General features: G+C 32.0%; 1 protein-coding gene across 1 annotated transcript; it reads right to left on the bottom strand.

Annotated features, from left to right (window-relative positions):
- Window positions 1–16,956: 16,956 nt before the first annotated feature.
- LOC133203714 (protein shisa-4-like) lies at window positions 16,957–23,162 on the bottom strand. Its single transcript, XM_061339480.1, has 4 exons — window positions 23,098–23,162; window positions 22,304–22,397; window positions 17,430–17,599; window positions 16,957–17,262 (listed from the first exon to the last, which is right to left on the bottom strand). The coding sequence occupies exons 1-4, from the start codon at window positions 23,135–23,137 to the stop codon at window positions 17,117–17,119; spliced, it is 450 nt and encodes a 149-aa protein (XP_061195464.1). The 5' UTR covers window positions 23,138–23,162; the 3' UTR covers window positions 16,957–17,116.
- Between the last annotated feature and the right edge of the window lie 327 nt (window positions 23,163–23,489).

Raw genomic sequence — 23,489 nt, 5'->3', positions numbered from 1 at the left:
GCTTAAAATGAACATACTATTATCTAATAATCAGAAAAAGAGAATATAATTAAAATCAACACCTAAAATACTAGATTGGTGATATATTTAATAATAACAAATGAAAAAAATGATAATTAAAATCTACACATGAATAGAATAGTGTTGGAATTAATATCCAGTGCAAGAAAAAATGAAGACAATCTATGTATGATCTGATATGACAAGAATAGGGTATGATTAATTATTATTGCTAGAGGTAGTCATAGATGGCGTTGCTTGTAAACAAGAGGTATGTTAGAGTTCTTACTCAGGACTTTTTATAAACTCAAAGTCAGATGTCTTATTTTTGAATATTCTTTAGGCAATCTGGACTATGGTAATTCCATTGTATAAAGCACGTAATGATCATCTGGTAAATAAGTACAGACCTGATTCTATTTTGCAAGTCGATAGCAGTTTATTGATGGCATGTCTTAAATTCTTTTATGAATTTTTATTTCTATTGATATTTATCCGTTTAATTTAAACGTTTAATTTCTGATAGTCAATCAGTTTTTTTGGGGACATGTCTTGCAAGTCTTTAGTTTTTCTACATTGTAAAATTTTGTGACGTCAGCTGCTCTCAAAAGTTTTTTGTTCAACGAACGATAAATATTGCAAATTTTCGTTTTCATTTTTACTGAATCGATAGACGAGTAGTAAATGAAACGCTGACTTGACATCCATTTGCTAATCATCACACATTTTCGTCCTTGTACACGCTGTCGCCGGCGACATTAGTGCAGAATTGCACTGCAAATATATTTGCACAAATTGCACAATGTGTGTTGACCCTTAAAGTTCTTAACAAACCGTCCTGATCTGTAGAATTTACTTAATAATAATGGTGACTGCATTTGACATTATTATAACATTTTATACATTGTTTACTAAATAAGTTTAGTTACTAATTTTCTAAAAATATTTCATCAAAAATGTTACAAAACTTTATTGTTAAAAAAATATATATTTTGCTGTCTATAAACATGGACAAACGTTTTTTCAGTGAAGTTAGTATGCCCGACATGTTGAATATAACAAACAATTTTTACATATAAGTATGGGTTACAGTTTTATATAAAATGGCACTACGAATTACACTTGTACATTGTATTTCTATGAACTACATATATAACACACAAAGAGCCACTAAAAATGAATATGGCATCAGTCGAAACCATGTGACTTTTTGTTAACATTTGTACATTTAAATTGAATAAGATAAAAGTGACTTTATCTAAATATTGTGCTGATTTTTTAATACTCCGAGTAGTAGAGAACAATTTAAATAGATTAATGAAATATGAAGATAACGAACAGTATTCATTCTCGAAAGTCAAATGAAACGATACAAATTTGGAGCAGAGCAAATACGGAAATCAAAATTTAGAGGTGGGATCAGGTGCATCAATCAAAACGACGTGACTTTATGTTGAATTTCTGTACAATTGCAAAATAGGTATTCACTCTCTGCAGCAATAAAGATCCTTGTCCCCAAGGTAAGTGTGGGTATCGACAATGTGCAGTGTATCCATTTGTCTTTTGTTGCTGCTGTAATTTTATTGCATGAAAAGAAATAATGGGGAGCATTATCCAATTTTTCACAAAAAAACCACAGTGGACTCTGTTAGCTCTGTAATGAAGTCTTCCTTGTGAAATATGTATACGCCAATTTAAAAAAAGTAAGAGGGTGGTACTGGTTTATATATAGTTTATCTATATATTAATATATATATAGTTTACTATTCGAAATAGAAGTTTTTAATTGAGAAAGTGGGGAGATATTCTTACAGCAAGGGGAGGTGGGTTAGGTTCTATTTATCTTTAAAGACGTTGGGTGAGTTCGTAATCTCACTTTGGTATACTGTGGTTGAGTGAATTTCTCGTATTGTAATTGTTTTTAGTTACAATCCATATTAGGTAGTATATCATTCAAACATTCACTTGTTATAGATTTTATACAGCGTTATTAATCTTGAAGTCTGTCTTCTTATTTGCCTCAAGTTCAAGAAGGACCGCAGGAAAATAAGTTAAATGTCTACTTGTGGTGCAGCCCGGATGGAATTTGCTGAGTATGTGAAACTGAAAAAAAAAATAACAAGATATATATATATATATATATATATATATATATATATATATATATATATATATATATATATATATATATATATATATATATATATATATATATATATACAAGACATTTTGACTTGAATCAATCTATTTTCTAGGTTATCAAGAAAATCAATTTCAATCTTAAATACTGGTTTTTTTAAACCAAGTGAAAAATAACAATAACTTCATCCGATCCCTTAGTTTGACATTATTTTTTTTTCTTGCGACAATGTTAGTGAGGTCTGCGTTATAAATAATAGCTATCTATAAATTTGGATAATGGGTGATATTTTATTAATTATCACATAAACCTCACTCCATACACTGACAGATTTCCCTATGCCCTTCTGTATATTTAACCCCATAATCTAATTAGTGTAAAGTTACACTATTATTTCTGATATTTACATTTTTATTATCTGTAAGAAAACATTGACTATAAAAAGCAGTCTCCAAAATACATTCTTGACTCTACATAGAGTTTATAATCTCATCTCAGATATAAACGGGTAGTTATTGTCTTAAGAACAGTTCACATACATGTAGATAAAATGTATTAAAATTTTACATCACGATAAGGATAACATAATAATGATATTTTTTGTATGTCGTACTCACTTTGACGCACTGCATTGACCTCTGATACCCTGATCATCGTTACTCTCGTGTTTCCATTATAAGCATTAATCTGTGACCTTTTATACTTTGCTTTGATCATATACACCAGTAGTATGATGATCACTACTAAACCTGTTATCACTGCCACAAGCCCACCGAGCGTAAGACTACAAAATTCCACAACAATATTATAGTGTAAATGAATTTACGACGTAAATATGAAGTTACAAATCTTATATCAAGATAGCTTATTTGAATGCTGTCTTTTCAAACGAAGGGATAGGAAAGCTTTTTTTCATGATCATTTTTTTCAGTGATTCAATAAATTCGACACATTTTATTTCTGAAAGGAAATTTCAATTAATTCAGGTTAAATTGAATACGACAGGGTAATATAATACACTACTTACTCTACCATTATGTAAATGGTGAACAGAACATAAGACGAAGATATTCAGTCTGTTGTGGTAACTTTAGAATCTAAAAATCATTTAAATCCATATATATTCTAGAAGTGGTCTAAATCAGATGTGGATTCTCAAAGACTCCTAAGAACTTTTAGAAAATTTAAAATAGCAAAGTTTCTCAAAAAACAATACAATCAAATTGTATGCCTTTTTCTTTTTTTCTTTTTCTTTTTTTTTTTTTTTACATTTTATGCAACCATTCCTCAAGATAAATTAAAAAGTAGGCGTTTTCATATCATAGACAACTGCTTCTTCAGTAAAAAAGAACATATTTTGTGATCGGCCTTCAACAAGATGCTCAGTTAAAAATTACTTTGGTTCTACATACAAGCTCTTTGAGATTAATATTAAAAGGATGCTGGAGTTTCTTACCGAGATTGTGGATAGCCCTTCTGTTTATAGGCATGGAAACATCCAAATATGAAACAGAATTGACAGACTCTATGCTGTCTTTTATTTTAGTTCACTGGGGTATATCAAGTCAACATATGAATGGAAGTAACTATCCTTAATTGAGAAAACATCGTCAATATATTTTTTTATGGCGAATTGAAGTCCAAGAGTTTTAATTTGTCTCGTGAAGATGTTTTTGAATAAATATTGCTTCATCGGAATATTTTATCTTAAAAAAAGGTCTGCTAATAAAGAAGAAAATTTATTACCCACGAAATTTTAACAATGTTGGAAGACCTGATGTTCAAAGACTACATTCATATATACATACATACATATAAAGCTTCAATGAGAAACTCCAGCATCTTTTATATCAACTTCAGAGATCTGATTTGTGTGAAGAATCAGAATGGTTTTTAACAAAGACTTTTGTAAATGAGCAATCACAAGATATGAAAATTTCCGATTTCTTTTTTATGGATTGAAAGACGCAGTTGTCTACAGTGAAGAAATTTGTGTGAGATATGGTTGTATAAAAGTCGTGTGTTTGACGCTATTGATTTTAAAATAGTTTAATGATTTTAAATTTTTAATTTTTTTTTTTTTTGAGTTTTGGAGAATCCAATTTCGAAAAACACCACTTGAATCATTCTCTATCCAGAGTTGTCACTCCCGCTTCGCTCCCACACACACCTCTATCAATGCTTCTTATACAAAATTCTTGGAAATATTTAAAATGATAAAAAATTGTATTCACTTATTTGATAATTGATTTTAATTACATTTTTTCACCTGAGAACAGGATTTATTTTAATTTAGTACCCCTTAAAAGATTTTTAATCAAGTTTTCAATTTTTACTCCGCAAAATTGTTCCCTTAAATGCGTTAGAAATAAATCGTTTTGAGTGAAATACTATTTTAATTTCAAATTTTCATCGTTAAAAACTTGCACAAGATTCTTGTACAACGAGTGTTGACAGAGGTGTTGGGAGCGTAGCGGAAGACAACTCTGGATCGAGAATGCTCTTGAATATGTAATATTACAATACACTGTCATGCACATGTGCACAATGTAATCAAATTGGATATATTAAAACGTTTGATAAACATGCTCTGAAATATAAATCAACCACTATATTTATTTATCAAGTATAATCTTTGACTTAATCGTATAATCGTTGTATGTAAAGCATGCAATGCACTGAGACAAGAGATCAAACAAGCAGAATAAAGATGTAAAATTAGAGGTATGAGTATAACATTGTTTAGACATCTAAAAGATTCTTTTTATTCTAATTTCAAATATATACGATCCTGATTATCAAAGACTCTCAAGAGACACCTGATTTTGTCTAGAAACGATAAAGAGAATACACTTTGACCTATTTTACAGTTTTCTTTGACAGTATTGATATTATAATAATATAGAAGGTTATGTGAATTGCAGCGATATGTCACCCTATTTATGAGTATGTCCTCTGAACCTATACTGTTTACGGCGTAAACTCAGAAAAGTGATCGAATGTGCCTGAAGAACTTTATATATTTCTTTGAATATTTTGTATTTGTTTATAATTAAGATATAGACTGTTGTGTACATTTACGCACATCAATTATTTTTTATGCACAAATTTGCATTCCTTATCAAGTAAAGAAATACACATTTTACTGAAAGACTTCTTCAACATTTGTGTTTTACATAAAATTAATACAAAAATCATTATATCTAATAGATTCAAGATCATACAGATAACCTGCCAGATTGGAATCATATAAGATTTTGTAATATTATAGTTTCATGTTAATTAGTTGTATCTGATTCGTCGAGAAACATTTGTTAAAAAACACTAATACCTCCTGAATGATGAAGCCACGCCCTCCAGCGTAGCAACAGTCAACATTGCTTGACGACGGGTGTTATTCCAAAAAATAGAGACTGCAGAATTTATGCCCGCAAGGTTTACTGTTATAAGTAACTGTATAAAACATTCAGTATAATATAATAAATAATGCATGTAGTTGAGTGTAACATTGAAAATTTTCACCCCTCGAAAACCATTGTCAACCTCGGCTGCGCCTCGGTTGACAATGGTTTTCTTGGGGTGATAAATTTCAATGTTACACTAAACTACATATGCATGCATTATTCATATAATAATGCCGTAAATTGTGGGCAAAAGGTTGAATAGATTTATATGGAAAATGGCAAAAATTGGCCCACATTTGAACACCAATGAAAACTTACGAATTTTTCATATTGTACAATTTAATATTTTTTTAATTTTTGTTCAAATCAGTCAAAAAATTTATATTAATCAAATATTTTGTTTGCGTTATGTATCCCTTGTGACGTGAACTGACGGGCAATTAGAGAAAAGTAAAGAGAGAGAGAGAGAGAGAGAGATACGACAAATTGTATTAATATACGAGGGTTGTTCGGAAATTATTGAGACACTGTGTTTATTCTTCTTTCTAATGAACGTTTTTCGGTGAAAATTTGCATATACGTTTGACAAACTCTAAGAAGTAATAAAAACAAGAAATATTTTAAAGATATTTTATTTCATCTTTTCAACGGTATATTAATGTGTCAATGGTAGGGGTACCCGGCGCAGTCACGAAATCGGATATTGAAAATATGTAACACCAACGTTAAAACTCCCAGTGGACCCATAGTAAGAGCGAAAATAATTCAAATTAAGTATGTAATTTTTCGATTTAACTTTGACTTCATTTTATGCAAGTTTATTAGAATTTCGATCAGAAATACGGAGATCATTAAAAAATTTACGCGCGGTGTAGCAATCTGATAACGACGACAAAACGGATTTTCACGTCAAGGCGGAGCAGCGATCATAAAATTTTGTGTAGCGGTATTGAGAACTCTTGTCCAGACTCAACGACCTGCTAAAACAATAACAATGCAATAAAACATGTCTAAGGGTTTATTTTTTCATTGGTATATATTATTTTCTTACAAATAATTCAACCAGAGTAAAAACAAAAGCTCCGAACGACCATCAATTATTACGGACTAAATAACGTTGAACGGCGTTGCATAACTCGGTACTGCATGATGCTAAGTCAACCTGTATTTGACACTTTGTGTATATTTTACACTGGGGTAGCAACAGCACACGTTTTATTTATTTTTTTTTTTAAAGAATCGATTAAGAGACAGTTTGATTTTTGAAATGTTATATGTAACGACAGAGAAAGTAGCTGAACGCTTCCTGATCATTTCACAATGAGAATATATCGGCTGACCTGACGTTAAAATGACGTAGCGATGCTGCTCCAGGTCAATAGACGTATGCTTGTTTATAATTTCACCGGAACTTATTTAATTATCATAGAAATTTAGTATATTTGTTTTATTTGTTCTTTAAAAAACGTTGACGAATATTTATGAATTTATCTCTGTCCTTTGTGGAGTAAAAGTATTTGTCTCAATAATTTTCGAACAGCCCTCGTACATGTATATAAGTGCATATGGGAAATTTTTCTTAAAATATTTTTTTGACTGAATGGTTCTTTTTTGATTACATGAGTTAAAAAAAAATCAAATGATTTTTTCAAAGAATTCTCCTTTCTAATCTAAATAGGTTTAAATAATTAAAAAATTTCCACTAAATATTATTAAAATGTAGTATTAGAAAAAGTTTTAGAATGTTGATGCATAAGATATAAGTATCTTCGGATAATAATTATAGCACTTAAAGAAGAAAAGTTTGCAGAACTAGTGAATTTAGTTTTGAATATTCCACAGGTGCTAGTGGCAAAACGATAGCTTTTTTGCTTTTCATTTTAAAATTGTGAGGTCGTCGCCCAGTATTATTATGTGAAATAATTCAAGGGTTACTGTATAATCACAAGGAAAATTACACTGTGTTCATATCTTTATATTTACGTACGCATATCATCAGGGTTTTTTTTTCATTTATTAGTGAAATATCATATAAAGGTATTTTGGGTTGACCGTTTATTCTGTATGACGCTGGGTATAAAGACTCGATACATCTTCATATTTAATTTTTCTTCTTGTTTTTTTTTCACATTTGTAATCGACCAACTCTTTACATCTGCACGAAATAATAGGTTATGTTTTATTAACAATGTCTCAAGGGATTTAATAGACCTGACCATCGATTTCAATGGAAAAAACTTAAGGCAACTTCAAGCATTTTTTTAAAATGTAAAGATTTTGATTTTTGCGGAAATTTAATGACAAAAGTAATTCGTTATCCATAATCCTCTCTGATCTGATCGAACATGTATAAGACAAAATGATCAGAAAATACTATATATCATGTATAACAGGATTAATTCAAAAATGTGAAAACTCACCTTAATATGCAGAAAAATAAATTGAAACGCTGATCAAATCATAATGCAATTTCTCACACACGTTTGCAGACACGTTACCGGCAAATACACGAATTTCAAATAATACACCTATTAAGGATACAAATTAAATGGATATTAAAAACAGTTGGCGATTAATCAAAGATGCATCTTTGTTAAAATCTTAATGGTTCATTGACATATTAGGGCTCGTATACAAACAAAAAGAATACACGAAGTAAAATGATAAATCAAATTTAAAAAAAAAAAAACAGTGACCAAAGAATCATTTAAATCTTAAGGCAGATTTTATCTGGCAAATATAAAGCTTATCATAGTCATGAAAATTTATTTTTATGTTTGAGAGATTTTTGTTTTTGTTTTTTGTGGGTTTTTTTTTTTTTTTTTGGGGGGGGGGGGTCTTTTATTTTCAAAATGACATTCTATAGCTTTTGATTTTATACATGTATGCGACCCTTCATGATAAGGCTTCTTAAAAAAAACAACAAATATGATTCAAATCTTAAATTCGTTTAAAAAACTAATAGTTTATCAAAATTGATAGTAAAGATGTAGTTGATAACAAATCATTGTTTTATCATCATGTAGATCGTCTCAGGTTTTAGGTACCGTGTAGATCATGAAATATGGAGATAACAAACAGTATTCAAGCTCAGAGTCCATTAAAACAATACAAATCGTCAGCAGAGCAAACACGTACAGGCCTCCACGGACTTGGATCAAGTGCCATGAGGAGCGAGCATCCCCTGCTGACCGGTCACAACCGCCGTGAGCTCCTTGTCATGATCGATAAAAATGGAAAAATCCATAGGCAATTCAGCATGAAAATAATGGCATTACTATTAGTATAAACAACGTTAGTCAGCATTTGACTTAATGATAAGTTGTATTTGCAGAAAAGGTCATTGTATTGACCATAAAACTTGCAAAATGATGACTTCAAACGCGACTGTTGATAACTTTGTTTCATCAACGTGTTTTTCAATAGTCTGCCTCGTTTTCAAAATTGTTAATACGAAGAATATGCTCTTGCGTATCGAATCAACTGGGAGACAAAAACCCCATATGAAGTTGATAAGGGTTTATTGCTACATATGTAAGGGAAGAAAAATTGAAGTCATCATATTTACCATAAAGCTTTGTTGCTGTTACGATTAAAGTCTTTTTCAAGTAAAATATCCAAATATGAAACCGATGTTTCAGACTCTGTGTTATCTTTTACTTCAAGCTCACTGGGATATATCGCGTCGACATATGAATGGAAGCAATTATTTTTAATTGATAATACGTCGTCGATATATCTAAATGTCGAGTTGAAGGCGCCAGGAAGTTTTTACTTCTCATGTAGGAGTTTTTGAATATATTCTGCTTCATATGAATACAAAATAGGTTTGCTAACAACAGGGCGCAATTGGTACCCATGGGAATTCCAACAGATTGTTGAAAGACCTGATCTCCAAAAACTACATAGATATTGTCAATCAAAAACTCAAGCATCTCTTTGATATCATCTTCAGAGTTCTTCTGGGTACAATCAGAATGCTTTTTTAACAAAATAATTTTGCAAATGACCAATGACAAGGTAAGTGTATTTACAAGTTCCATTTTTATTTTTAAAAAAAAAACAGCTGTCTTTGATGTCAATTAGCCTGGACTTTAATTTATCTTGGGGAATGGTTGTATAAAGTGTTGAAAAGTCGAAAGTTTTGATGTTATTGATTTTGTTTAAATTTTGTAATTTCAAATTTTCTGAAGGTCATCTTGAAATATAACTTCTAATAAATTTACAATTTTTTTCCTAACTACATGTAGCATTTACAAAAAGAGTCATAGTATGCTTTCACCACAAAAAGCGTATATTGAATAAAAAAACATGTGAAACAGAATGCTGATACGGAAAAACAAAAAGCGTATTTTGAATGGAAAACAATGGAAAACAGGTCACAGAGTGAGCTAATTTAGAGAACACGCGAAAATATATATGAAAGAAAAGTTTACAAAAATGATGTTTCCCCTTTAAAGGTACACAAATGTATCAGTAATGGTGTCCCGGGGGGTAGGCAGGGTTTCCACCCGCATACATGGGCTGGTTAGGCGCGTTCATATACCCCGGTTGAGGCTGAGGTTGCATGTATCCGTATTGTGGTTGTGAAGGTGCTGAAAAGAAAGCATATTTTGATAAATATTAAAACGTTCGATTTTTAGAGGGATAATAAGAGTAATTTGAAAAGAGATGTAAATAAAATAGTGTACCCGGTAATTAGTACGTGTATGGAATTGTATTCATTGATATAGAAAGATTATGTTAAGATAAACTAATAAATAAGCAAACAATTAAGTATTTTCAAACAATTCTATCATTTTGAATGTGTTTGATGTATACTTGCATCTAAACAAGTTGCAAAAAATATATATTTAATCTGCTATCGCTCTTGAACACACGTGGGTGCATGAATCAAAATTTGTTTTTCTCGTAAATATTTAAATTGATATTGATGTACATGTATTACTCAATGATTTGACTGTTTTGGGTATCGGAAACCTCTAAAGCATTAAAATTAACTGTCAATAATTAAAGCACTTAAAGGCACCTGGACACAGATTTGAAGTTAATATTTTCTCAAATGTTATGTATAATACCATGACTTATATGTAGGATTTCACACGGAAATATGATAAAAACGTTTATTGAAACTACGAATTTCGGGACGCGTTTGATTGACACATTCCTGCACATTCACAAAGTAAAACTTTATCTTTAATACCCGGTGAAATGTATACTGTTTTTAAACAGGGCACGGGCTCTGTTTTTGTTAATTTTTACGTTTCACCGGATATACTCAATTTGTTAAACTCTGCACACATTACTGAGTACGGACTGACAATACTGGTGAGTTGGTTTTGCTTTCTCATATTTCTACACTGAATTTTCCGGATTATAGTTTTAATATTTTTCATTAATACACAACAAAACTTCAACTTTTCTTAAGTATTAGGGATAAAATTTACTTTATGAAAGTGTCAATCAAACGCTTACCGAAATTCGTAGTTTCAATAATTTCCAGATAAAATAAGTATTTTTATTACTGTATATTTCCGTGTGAAATGCTATAGCAACATATGTCCAAGATATTATACAAAAAAATTTGAGAAAATATTAACTTCAAATCTGTGTCCTGGCCCCCTTAAAAGATATGAATAGGTATTTCATGCATTAAGGATAGAGAGAAATAGTTAAAGTGCCTATGTGGAAATCGGCCATAGTTTCATGGTTAAGTGGGGAAATTCGAACTAGAATGACATGTTTAATAAATTGGTTAAAGGCAAAAGATAATCACCACTCCTGTTGCATCACGCGTCAAATAAAAATTGTTAGAAACCTGTGAAACCAAGGATAACAACGGGATATATCGGTTTGACTGAATCCTGGATGGAGCGGGCATAGTTTTTTAGAGAGACATCGAGTTCTGACAATGGCGTCATTACTTATTGGTCTGGTATGAATCGTATTGCCACTGTATGTGATTTGTTAAACTCTCCATGTATCCTTTAATGTTTTCGGGAAATATCTCAATTTCCTCTAGGAATACTTACGATGGTGCACGGTGTTGACGTTGGATACGTGGACCGTGGTACCGGTGTTACCGGACATAGCAACAACACGTGTTTTGTTGTGCTTAATCTTTACAATAAAGATGATCACTCCCACTATTATAGCCAGTACAACAAGACCAGCAATCAGGCCACCAAGGGAACTACTGCAAATTACAAATAAAGCATTTTGAACAAAGTGTACGTGAAGGTTATCCAGACTATCAGATTTCATATACAATATATATATATATATATATATATATATATATATATATATATATATATATATATATATATATATATATATATATATATATATAACTTTTCATTTTAATTTACATTTTAATATTTTTAAATTTGAATGCATTACTTACTCATCCTCGCTCATGTCATAGTAATAGTAGCAGTAGTATCTACTATAAGCGTATCTGTAATAGCAATAAGATGCTGACTCGGAGGGCTGTACAGCTACAAAAAATGTATCTATTGTACTAAAAGACACAAATAATGTAAAATTACTGGTATATATTTTTGGACTCATGTAGGTTGTAAATGATGCAGATATCCATACTATAGAATATTTAGAAACTGTAGACTTTCTGTGATATTCAATTTTCTTCCTTTTTGTCATCGCCTTTCTAAATCTACACAATTTATAATCATATTATATTATTGAGAAATTTGAAACAAAAAATGAAACAATGTGCGGTTAAAATTATTCATTTTACTTATACAAACACACACCTATTGTTATTTTTATGATTTTTGATAAAATGGTAGCGTATACCCCCACTGCAAGGAAAATATTATTACATGTATATCTATGTGGAAGGTATATTTCTTTTTGTCTTAATGCTATCATTATTTTTTATATAGAGATAATAAGTTGAGGATAATAAGAATGTTTTATTGTTAATTCAGTGAGTTATATTTTTTATTAAAATAAAATCGTTAATCTAGACTGGTCTTTCACACTGTAAGGATGTTTACAGAATTTTATGCACATTTTGTTTTTAATAAAATGTGCATATAAAAGAAAAAATAACACTTTTCCTTCCAAAAAAAAATAATAAAATAGAAAAACTACTTACAAATTGCAAAAATAATTGTAAAAAGTCCAAATATAGCTGATACAGACATCTTTAGTTTTACAGTTTATATTTAGTTTCACATATATTTTACCAAGCTCTTGGTTATATTTCGTCAGCACTGATACTTCATGTATTTAAAGTCAACTGGCTATTCAATTCTTCACAATCAAATCAAATGTTATATCTTCTCGGGTTATTAGCATATATACACTGAATTTAGTGTTCTGATTCGTGCGATAGACTCTTTGTCTGTTTGGGACACAAAGGACCAATGTGCATTTAATTCAATACACACGTACTGTACTTTAAATTCAGGAGGCAACTACCAATAACAAAAAAGAAATCAATAAATATTATACTCTGCTATCAGAACTAAGTGTCAGCATCGACAATTTGCCATATTTGTAAAATAATTAACTGTAAATGCTTATATGATAATTGAAATCCGCATTAAATATGATAAAAGCAATATCTATTATCTGTAAATACAAATACGTTCTAAGGTGTTGAGCCTTACGTCATTGGTTCAGATCCCATTGCGGGACGTTGAGAACGGTCCTTCGGACGAGACCGAGTAAACTGAATTCCCATGTCGCAGTAAATGCCGACACGAAAAAGATACTGCTCAATGACCCTGAGTGCCGAGTATAGGTCTAAAATTTGCAACCCTCCACCGGCAAGTGGTGGCGTCTCAATATGAATGAAAAAATTCTCCAAAGGGACGTTAAACAAACAAACAAATACGTCCCCCCCCTTGTATTCATCAATTTTCATATTTTATATACATTTAGTCAAAAGTTACCATTTTTTATTTGAAATTTAAAAATATGGAATTCTTATTGAATAAGTTCAGATAAACCAGCCAATCAAACTTTGTTTATGATGCATTTTTGTTTTCGAGAGAAGAACCGCAGGTATGGTAGAGGATTGAAGACTACAGAAAGGGAAATTGACTTCTAAAATGATTAGCTAACAGAGTCTATTTGACATTGAAAACACACTGAGAAGCAAATTAAGGCACAGTAGACAGGAGGCTAAAGAAGAAACAGATGCGACTATCAGCAATTGAAACGTCCACTTTTCCCCTCAAAACATAAAGAAGCAGGATTGCAGTGGGCTCGACAACAAAGGAGATGGAACATTCAGTCAAAGCAAAGAGCCCATTGGTCCGAAGAAAACCCATTCTTGCTATCTCGGATAGACGGCAGGTTTAGGGGTTGGAGACATCCAGAGTCTGAGCTTAAACAGGAGAACGTGTTGGGAACAAAGAAATTTGGTGGGACTGGGTAACAGTATGGGGATGTTTCTCTTTGTAATGTAAACTGGATCTGCACATTTTTGATGGCACCTTAACTGCACAAAGGTATAGGGATAACGTTCTAAGCCAATTAGTTGTGCTCACTTTGGTGATCCTTCATTTGCAAACTGACCTGTACTTATGTCTGACAACGCTAGATCTGACCCGGCCCGAATAGTGAAGAAGTATCTCCGCCATGAAGCCAGTGAAACTGTGCCTTGGATCATCAGTTTCCCAGATATGAACTCAATAGAACACGTGTTGGATTTTTATCTTGATCGTAGAATTTATTGAAAGACCCTAAAATTAAAAACAGGAATTGAACGGTACTTTGATTGAGGAATGAAGTATTTCCCCGCAAATCGCCTAAGACGACTTATCAAAAGCATGGGAAACATTTAAAAGATCTGTATTAAAATTGCTACACAACTGTTGGAAATTTATGACTCTTTAAATGTCAGTACTTGTAAGCTTATTGCAAGCAATTTTTGTCAAGATCAAATTAAAGGGGAATCAACTTTGAACTCTACATTTTTGTCATGGTTTCTATTCGCTATAAAAATTTGGATCTACTCAGTTTTAGAGACAAAAAACTTAATAATTGATTTGATTTATCTAAGAGAATGAGATGTTTCAGGAATAATCACAAATAGTAATTATATATTAGATTCTAGATTCAAAAAATCCTTACAAATATATATATATATATATATATATATATATATATATATATATATATATATATATATATATATATATATATATATATATATATATATATATATATATATAGCCGAGTCCAGCAAATGCTCTGCAAAGCCTCTATCTTTACTCCTCACATATATTAACTGCTGTGTAGGAGAAATATGAAAATATCAAACGGTAATCAAACTCAAAAGCCCAATAAAACAATACAAATTGGAAGCAGAGCATACACGGACGTTTAAAAACATTAGAGGTGGGATCAGGTGCCATGAAGGAATAAGCCTTTCTTGCTCACCGGTCACACTTGTCGTGCGTCTTGTCATGATCGGGAAAACCGAAAAATCCGTAGACAATCCAGTGTGAAAAATAATGGCCTCACAATTTGTGTGAAATATGTCAGTCAACAATCTTCATTACTCCTAAGTTTCTCCTTCACTGCTGTTAATATTTTCGTAAGGAGTAAAGAAAAAACATTTACTGAAACCTGCGATGTATCTTTTTGTAAGGAAGTTTATGTAGTTTAGTAAATGAAGTAAAGTTATGGTTCAAATTCAAGTTCAAATTCAATTTCATTGATGGATAAATTAAAAATATTTATAACTGACATATGATTTTGAAGAATTTCCTTCGTAGAAAAGGAACTAGGAGTATAAGTTGGATTAACACTTGTAGATTTAAGTCCAAGTTCCTCTAAATATCAATTGAAATAATGAGCCTTACAATGACAATGTTGGTACCTGCTTTGTAGGCCGGGGGACCAGTGCATATTGATGGTGTAATCTATCTACTTCTTTGTTCACTTCTGCATTACTGCAGGTAGAAGGATAGATGTTTATCATATTGCTCCTCAATCGCTGAAAGGATTTTTCTCACGTCTCAGAATTTTTTTTATATGACAAATTTTGCATGCTATTAAAATAATTTATTTAAAAATTTTTGCTAGAAAATTTTTATTTTTGATGTTTCGGCGATTCAAAGTTTGAATTTCGCAATATGCATATTTTGATCGCCGATGCTACGCGCCATTGCTCTGACGTCATAGGTGTCAATCCTGGTCAAGTGAAGTACTTATTAAGTATACAAAAGATCTCATTTGGGTTTTCTATTAAACCTGTTTTAATAGGAATGCTTACTCCTCCTAGGCACTTGATCCCACCTCTGGAATTTCAGGGGGTTCTTTTATTGCCCTGTTCACAATTTTATATTGTTTGTTGATTTTTTTTTAGATACCAAACGCATTAAGTTGATTACAAAAATTCTTGTATATAAATCTATATGAAAAAATTAAGAAAACGAACAGTCATCGATCTCACAAATCCTTTAAACAATAAAAACTGTGAACAGGGTGTAAACAGAGGTGGGATCAGGTGCACAGGAGGGTAAAGTATCCCCTGTCGATCGGTTCCACCCGCAGAGAGTCCTCTGTGTTGATCAGGTAATTTAAGTAATCCCTTATCAAAATTAGTATAAAAAGACTTGAGTATGAAACATATCACTTAAGTAAGAGGCAACGTAAGGTCTTATTTGCAAACAATGTCATTAAAAAGACTAGAGAACGTAATATCAGCTTTTTTTTTTGTCTGTAGCATTTGATAAAATGAATCTTAATAACTTTCAGTACTTGTAAGAATAGTGCCAGTCCTAGGCAGCAAATAAGTTGTTGATCAATCTTTTAAAATTTTTTAATACGTATAATCAAAGTATGTAAAAACACAAAAATGCACCATTTATCATTCATTTTCAAGTAGAATGGGATGCCTGATACAGTGTATAGCCTGTTAACCGTTATTTGAGGAAATGACAGAATAAGTTAAAGATTAATCATATCAGAAAGAGTTACATGTATGTATATGTCTTCCTGTGGAGAAAACTCAGTCAAAATGCAGTACATGTTCATTTAAATAGAAAAAAAGGTTAGAAACAACGATCTCAAATATTTTAAAACTATACCATTCACAAACCTCGTGAAAACGCAGTGGAAGATATTTATTGAATTTTTCTATTAAAAAATCAAATTTGAATCAATGTACCTCTTAGTTATAGAATAATTTAAAAATATAGTTTTTGCTTACAGTGGGGTCGATATAAATTGTTTTCATCTATTGATTCTTATAAATCAAGGTATTCGAGTCTTTTTCTGGTGATAAACAGCAAAAATTGAACGCTTCAGATGATATATAAGTTTAAATTATAACTACAATTTTAATCAAACTAGTACAATCTTTCGATTCTACGAAAAAGCAAACAAACAAAAGAAAGTGAAATCCTTAGGTTTGATGGAGGACAAATAAGACAGTTCTTCATTTACTGCTAAGATCTTAGAAATAAGCATTAGATATTCTGAAAGTGATCACAAATACTAGTATTCTTGAATAAAATTATAGGCGTTAAATATTCATATGTTTGCAATGTTCATCGGTTTTTACATTTATCGATGTTTCGGAACTCTAATACTTCGGAGGCGGATACTGTGGTGGTGGATAGGCGGGGTTATTATCTCCAAACATGGAATTGGAGGGTTGGGCGTAACCGGGAGGGGGAGGTCCGTATCCATGACTTGGAGGTGGAGGTCCAAATCCATAACTTGGAGGAGCTGTAAAGTAAGACATAAGTTTAACAGAGAGATAAATAGCGTATGAATTCTAATATTGGAAAATTATATTTCACTTTTGAGAAACACTAATGCCTAACATATCCTTAAAAATCCCAAGAATACTTGTTATAGTATATCTATTATGTATTGACAAATTAATAACATACGTGGGTGGTGAACAGTGTTAACATTATTAACGTTCGTCACAGTGGTTGACGGACCGCCGCCTATTGTCATCACACGGTTCCTGTGATTGTTTTTGACGACACAGATGACAATTGCAATGATGACAATGACAACGATGGCCCCGACAACTGCCCCAGCATATACACCAGCACTGAAAAAGGAACATGATGAATATGACCCAGTATTGAAAAAAACATGTTAATATATTTTAGCATTGAAAACAAAAAATAGTAAGATATAACCCGGCACTAACATTTCCTTCCAAATGTTCAGGGATAGATTATTTTCTACCATGTTAAAATGTTAAGAAAACAAAAAAATGGAAATCTGCCAAAGCTCCAAAACTCTAATTCAATTGAGGACAGATTTATTTTCAACATTTTCAAGAACAGATTTATTTATATCAAAATCTACCAGCCCCCTTCCCTTCCAACCGGAATCAAATGGCCGCCTCGTTAAGTGATGTAATACATCCATATCATTAATAATGGTCTTGTTTCATAATGCTGGAATTTCCGGGAGGTCCGTGTTTTATGCCCTTTTTACAGATTTGTATTGTTTGTAGATTGTTTTGATATCGATCACTTTTCGCCATCTACACCTATTTCATGCTACTCATGTGATGATTTTGTGTTGATGCATGTTTTCAGTTGGATATAATAATTCATAAGCATCCAAAATTGTCAATTATTACTTAAATTATAAACATATTTAAGTTTTACTTTGTTTTCATATATCGATTTTCATTGTCTGGACGTTAAATGAAAAAATCATGCTGGATCTGATATATATTTTTAGGATGACCGATGCCAATTGCAAATATTTAAAATTGCCAACGTGTTTCCTTTAAGTACAATACTGAGGAAATTGATATTCAATTTTTGATGACATGAAGTCGATCACATGATCAGACTTTCTTGCGTACTACAAGCATTTGGAAGATCCAGACTATGACGTCACATGACATCGTACGTGCATGTTTGCTGCACTTCCCTAACGGAGTCTCAAATACAAATCAAAATAGAATTATAAATATAAGACATGAAATATCATTTTTAGAACTTCATTGGGATATGAAATAGAGTTGGTACGTGATCATATCTATTAAAACGCCTTTCGACCTTTCTTAAAAAACATAAAATGATTATTATCAATTCCGCTTGCTCGTACATATCGCAGGTTTAAGTGTCAAAGTAGTCCGTTGACTGTAAAAGCCAGCACTTCTGGCAAAAGTCCAATACTTTAAATAATAAATTGACTTATTTAGTTTCAAATAAAATCAACATCATAAAATCTGTCTTACTTCTACATAACCACTCTCAAACATCGGTACCTAAAGGATCCGAACCATGGACACAAAGTTAAAGAAAATTGGAGGGGGATACAGAGGAACAGTAACAACACTTTTGGGAAGATTTGTAGAATTGTAACAGTTTATATCAGTGGACTTTGATGAAATTTCAACTTTTCCGGAAAGAGTTACACAAGAAAAGAAGACAGATACAAATAAATAAAAAAAATTATAACCCAAATAAGAAAATTTTAGAGCAGACTCCAGATGAAGAAGTTGCTGAGGAAAACCAGTAAACAGATGAGTACTTGTATCAGTTAGAAAGTAAACTTCGTCAAATCAAAACAATAACAAAAGAATCAGCATGTTAACATTGAGAATGATTCTACTACTCTCATTCCGAATGTATTGTCTGATTCAGCACCATCCACCTCTCTCGTTGGTAATCCTATACATTGTAACTTGCGCTCATGCCAACACATGAACAATTTCCGTTCATCATCAAGCAAAAACAACGTGTATCAAAACTTCCTAGCTAGCCTTAATCTACCTACATTTGAGGGAAACATTCTTGAATGAAAATCATTTTAGGTTTGATATGAGAATGCTATATTCGCAAATATTACACTCAGTGATGTACAAACATTTAACAAATTGAAGTTGCTCCTTTAAAATGAAGTCTTACAAACTATCAAAGGATTCTCATTAAGGAGCACATACTATGTACAACAAAGCTACTAAGTATTACGCCATTGCAGGAAACGTATAGACAAGACCATTTTTATTCAAACATACATGCAAGCTTTGTTGGATAATCCAGCACCAAACAACACTTATGCTCCGTAGATTCTATGATAAAACGGAAACTTATGTGCAAGGTTTGGAATCACTTGGACAGACGTGTGGCTCGCTACGCATTCCTGGCATCTTCAACAAATTCCCTTCTAAAATACGACAAGACCTAGCCAGAGAGCACAAATCAACCAACTGATCACTTAACAATTTACTATTTATTGATTAAACATAAATGAAGCTGGAAGATTACCAGAAAAAGGTGGAATGCCCTTTTAGTACTGCTACATTCTTGACAAACACTAGGCCTTCTTCTAATTCAAAAAAACCTAGCAATTTAATTTTCTTACAAGAATAAAAAAAATTGCTTATATTGTCAAGAATCTGGGACACAGCTGAAAACTTCGTGAAAGTAAAAAGCGCTGCACAAAAATGGACTATACAAAACGACACAAATTATGTTTCAATTGTCTTGGGAACCACAAACTAATGGAATGCAAATTTACAAGACATTGTAAGGAGTGCCAAAAGCGTCTTCACACTAGCTTATGCACTAAGAATGACAAGACCCAATTGCGTGTTAAGTCAAATAACTCTCATGAATCTCAAAATAAGAACGCTGAAGTTAGCAATTTGCATTCCTCCTTAACACAGAGAGCGCTCAGTCGGTAGAGTGCTTGCTCTGTGATCGGGAGGTCGCAAGTTCGAATCTCAGCCGCGACTGACCTAAGTCGATAAAAAATTGGTAGCAACTGTTCCTTCGCCATGCGCTCGGCACTTTGAAGTGAAAGTTGCGGTTCCTTCGGATGAGACCTTAAAAACCGAGGCCCCATTTCACGGCAGGCGTTGGTAAGAATAAAGATCCCTCACTGCTCAATTTTCTTTAGTGCTGAGTAAAGGTCAAAATTTGAATCTCTATATTCTCTAAATTCTCTATATGAGTGAAAAACTCTTGAATTGGACGTTAAACAACATACAATCAATCAATCAATCAATCAATAACACAGAGAGCACCAAATGTTACGCTAAAAATTGCTATCGGAAATGCAAGTTCAGAAAAACAGAGTTCATGGGCCAATATATTGTTAGATGAGGTTGCTAAAAGGTCATTATCCACAGACATGCTTGCAAATAGATTGAATTTAAGTGCAAATGGACCTTTCTGGATTTGGAGAACAAAATCGACGAACGAGAAAATGATATATGCGATGATTCACTTAAAAACCGAATAAGGAGAAGCTTAGCTTCTTATCATTCGAAAACCAGCATCAGCAATTCAGACACATATCAAATCTGTCGTAAATCTGAAACATTTACGAGGACATAGATTGGTTCATTCATGAAGAGTCATTTGGAATCAGGTTTTCATTTGGATTTGGAACAGACAATTATTGGAGTATCATAGAGATGGGATCATTCGAAGAAATGGACCAAAAAAAAGTCGAATCTCGACTAGGATACCTATTCTCAGGACCAAAAACTGGATCAGCACAAAGCATATCCAAAAAAGGCAAACATAGGACTGCAGGATTGTGCTAAGATACAGGTAGAAAACAAGATGTACGATGTTCCTCCAAGAGGTGTGTAAAATTTCAAAATTTATGAGACAGATATCTCAACAAGAGGAAAAAAATCTAGTTCTGCTCAGGATACAATACTAGTGTCAAGGCCTTTCCAAACATCCCTTGACAAAAAAAAAAAAAACAAAAAAAAAAAAACAAACAAACAAAAAAAAAAACAGAATGATGCCGAACTTAAAGACAAGGAGTCTTCTGACTTGAAATATATTTCGTCACAAGAGTGGTGCATCAGATGCAATCCGGTACTAGAGGCCACCATTCAACGAACTTATAGACTGAGGAGAATGCACTGCAATGAATAGATGTTCTCTATAGTGAAAGGCATAAACTCAGAAACAAAAAGGGCAAAAAGAATGGAAACCATTTAAATCAAAGAATGAGAATAGGATTAAGTATATTAAAAAAGAGAGAACAATGGTAATACACCGAAGAGAGGTAGACTCAAAATAAAAAAAAAAATTATATCAAATCACGAAGCTGGTCTGGAAATACAGAAACAGTATGGAAGAACCAAATGAATACAATAGAGGAGAAGCTGGTAAAACTAGAGGGTTCGGACAAGAAAAATTTCTGAAAGCGATGGTCCCAAGAATATTTAAAGTTACTGAGAGAATTTTACCGTAAAACTGAAACTAACACCAAGACAAAAAATTGGAAATGTAGTATTCATCTATGATGAAGTGAAAGCTAGACAATTTTGTGAAATCTGTAAAACTAAGGACTAATAAGTGATTTACCTCGAGACCATTTTTGATATGATACCCTCTCGAAATTTACGAAAATAATTAACGTATCATAATCAGCTATTTACTATCAACTTTTAATGTATATTATTTTGTAGCTACTACTGTTGAGTTAAATGCAATACTAGGCCACGGTAGCCAAGTGGAAGGGCGTTCGCTTCGTAATCATGAGGTCCGGATTCGATTCTCGTTCCCCGTGCCGCATGAAACCTAAGACGTGAACATAGGTAGTGACTGTTCCAGCACTAGAAGTGAAAATCACCGATCTTTCGGATGAGACCTTCAAAAACGGAGGTCCCATGTCAAGGAAGGTGTTGACACGAAAAATAACCCTCACTGCTCAATGGCCCTGAGTGCCGAGTATAGGTAAAAATTTGAAGCCCTTCATACAATCAATCAATCAATCAATCGTAAGCGTAGTAGTAATATCAGTAATATTAATACATTACTTGTCGTAAGTGTAGTAATAATAACAGTAGTAGTAGTAGTATCCTGACGAGTAGTTATAGTAGCAGTAGTAACCTCCAGAGGTCAAAGGCAAAACTACAACAACAAAAACATTTATACATGTATACGATTGGCAGTTATTGACGATACTCTCTCTCTCTCTCTCTCTCTCTCTCTCTCTCTCTCTGGATATCATTTTAATAATTTATGAATATTTATTCGACATTTTTTGAATTTGTATTACAATTTAAAATGTTTTAGTTTCAGAAAGGTGTTAAGAAATGTTCAATTCGTTCTGTCAGATTCATTTATATTTTGCCAAATTGTATTGGATTTCATGTCTAAAGGCTATAAATGAGAACCATTTCAGGCTCTAAATAGGAATGCACATACATGTACACTAAAACTCCACTCAAGGATTCACACAATTTAAATGTCAATTGTATATTCTCCCTGAGGTAATTTAACGGGGGCAATAGAAATTTTTATTCATATGCTTGAATGGTTGGCCAATTAGTGAAGAAAAATCGATATAAGATTTCTTTATGACGTCAGATTTTATGAATTACAATGAAAATTCATCATACATTTTATAATAAATAAATAGAATTCAGATTATTAATTCATTTCCTTTATTAATTTGTACTTATATATGATCAGAATTATTGTTATACCGGGGTATTTTTTTTCTCTCTCAAAAGTTATTGAAGGGGATTTTAAAAACAAAGTACACGACAAAATTTCTACTTAAAACATTAATTTTAAAATATAAAAAGACTATATAAATAAAACTTACATAAAAGAAAGATAAATAATTCCAGGATCTGTGCATTCATTTTCTGTATATGGCACGATAAATTCCACAATCTGGAGAAATGCTGTGAAGTTAATAACCAGCCTGTAAACCACACGCTTTAAATTCCCTTTTCTTTCTCCAAAAAGGTTTCTTAGTTCAATATATTTCAATGTCTTTTTCTATATTCAAACTATTTATACTGATTTCAAACATTTGTGACGTGTGCGCATAAAGGCTTTCAAATATCTCATTTCATTGGAAGGACACAAATTACTGAAGTTCATTAAATATAGGACTGATTAGATGTAGTGAGGAAATGGAAACACCTTAGGTCACTTATACATATATTCATAACGTAAAACAATGAAGAATAAAAACTGTTTTCAATAGAT

The sequence above is a fragment of the Saccostrea echinata genome, unplaced genomic scaffold (genome assembly GCF_033153115.1).
Source record: "Saccostrea echinata isolate AGI-Se365-2 ecotype Australia unplaced genomic scaffold, CSIRO_AGI_Sech_v1 ptg000051l, whole genome shotgun sequence".
NCBI classification, from domain to species: Eukaryota; Metazoa; Mollusca; class Bivalvia; order Ostreida; family Ostreidae; genus Saccostrea; species Saccostrea echinata.
Note: the sequence above shows the minus strand (reverse complement) of the source record. Positions and strands in the feature narration are given on the sequence as shown.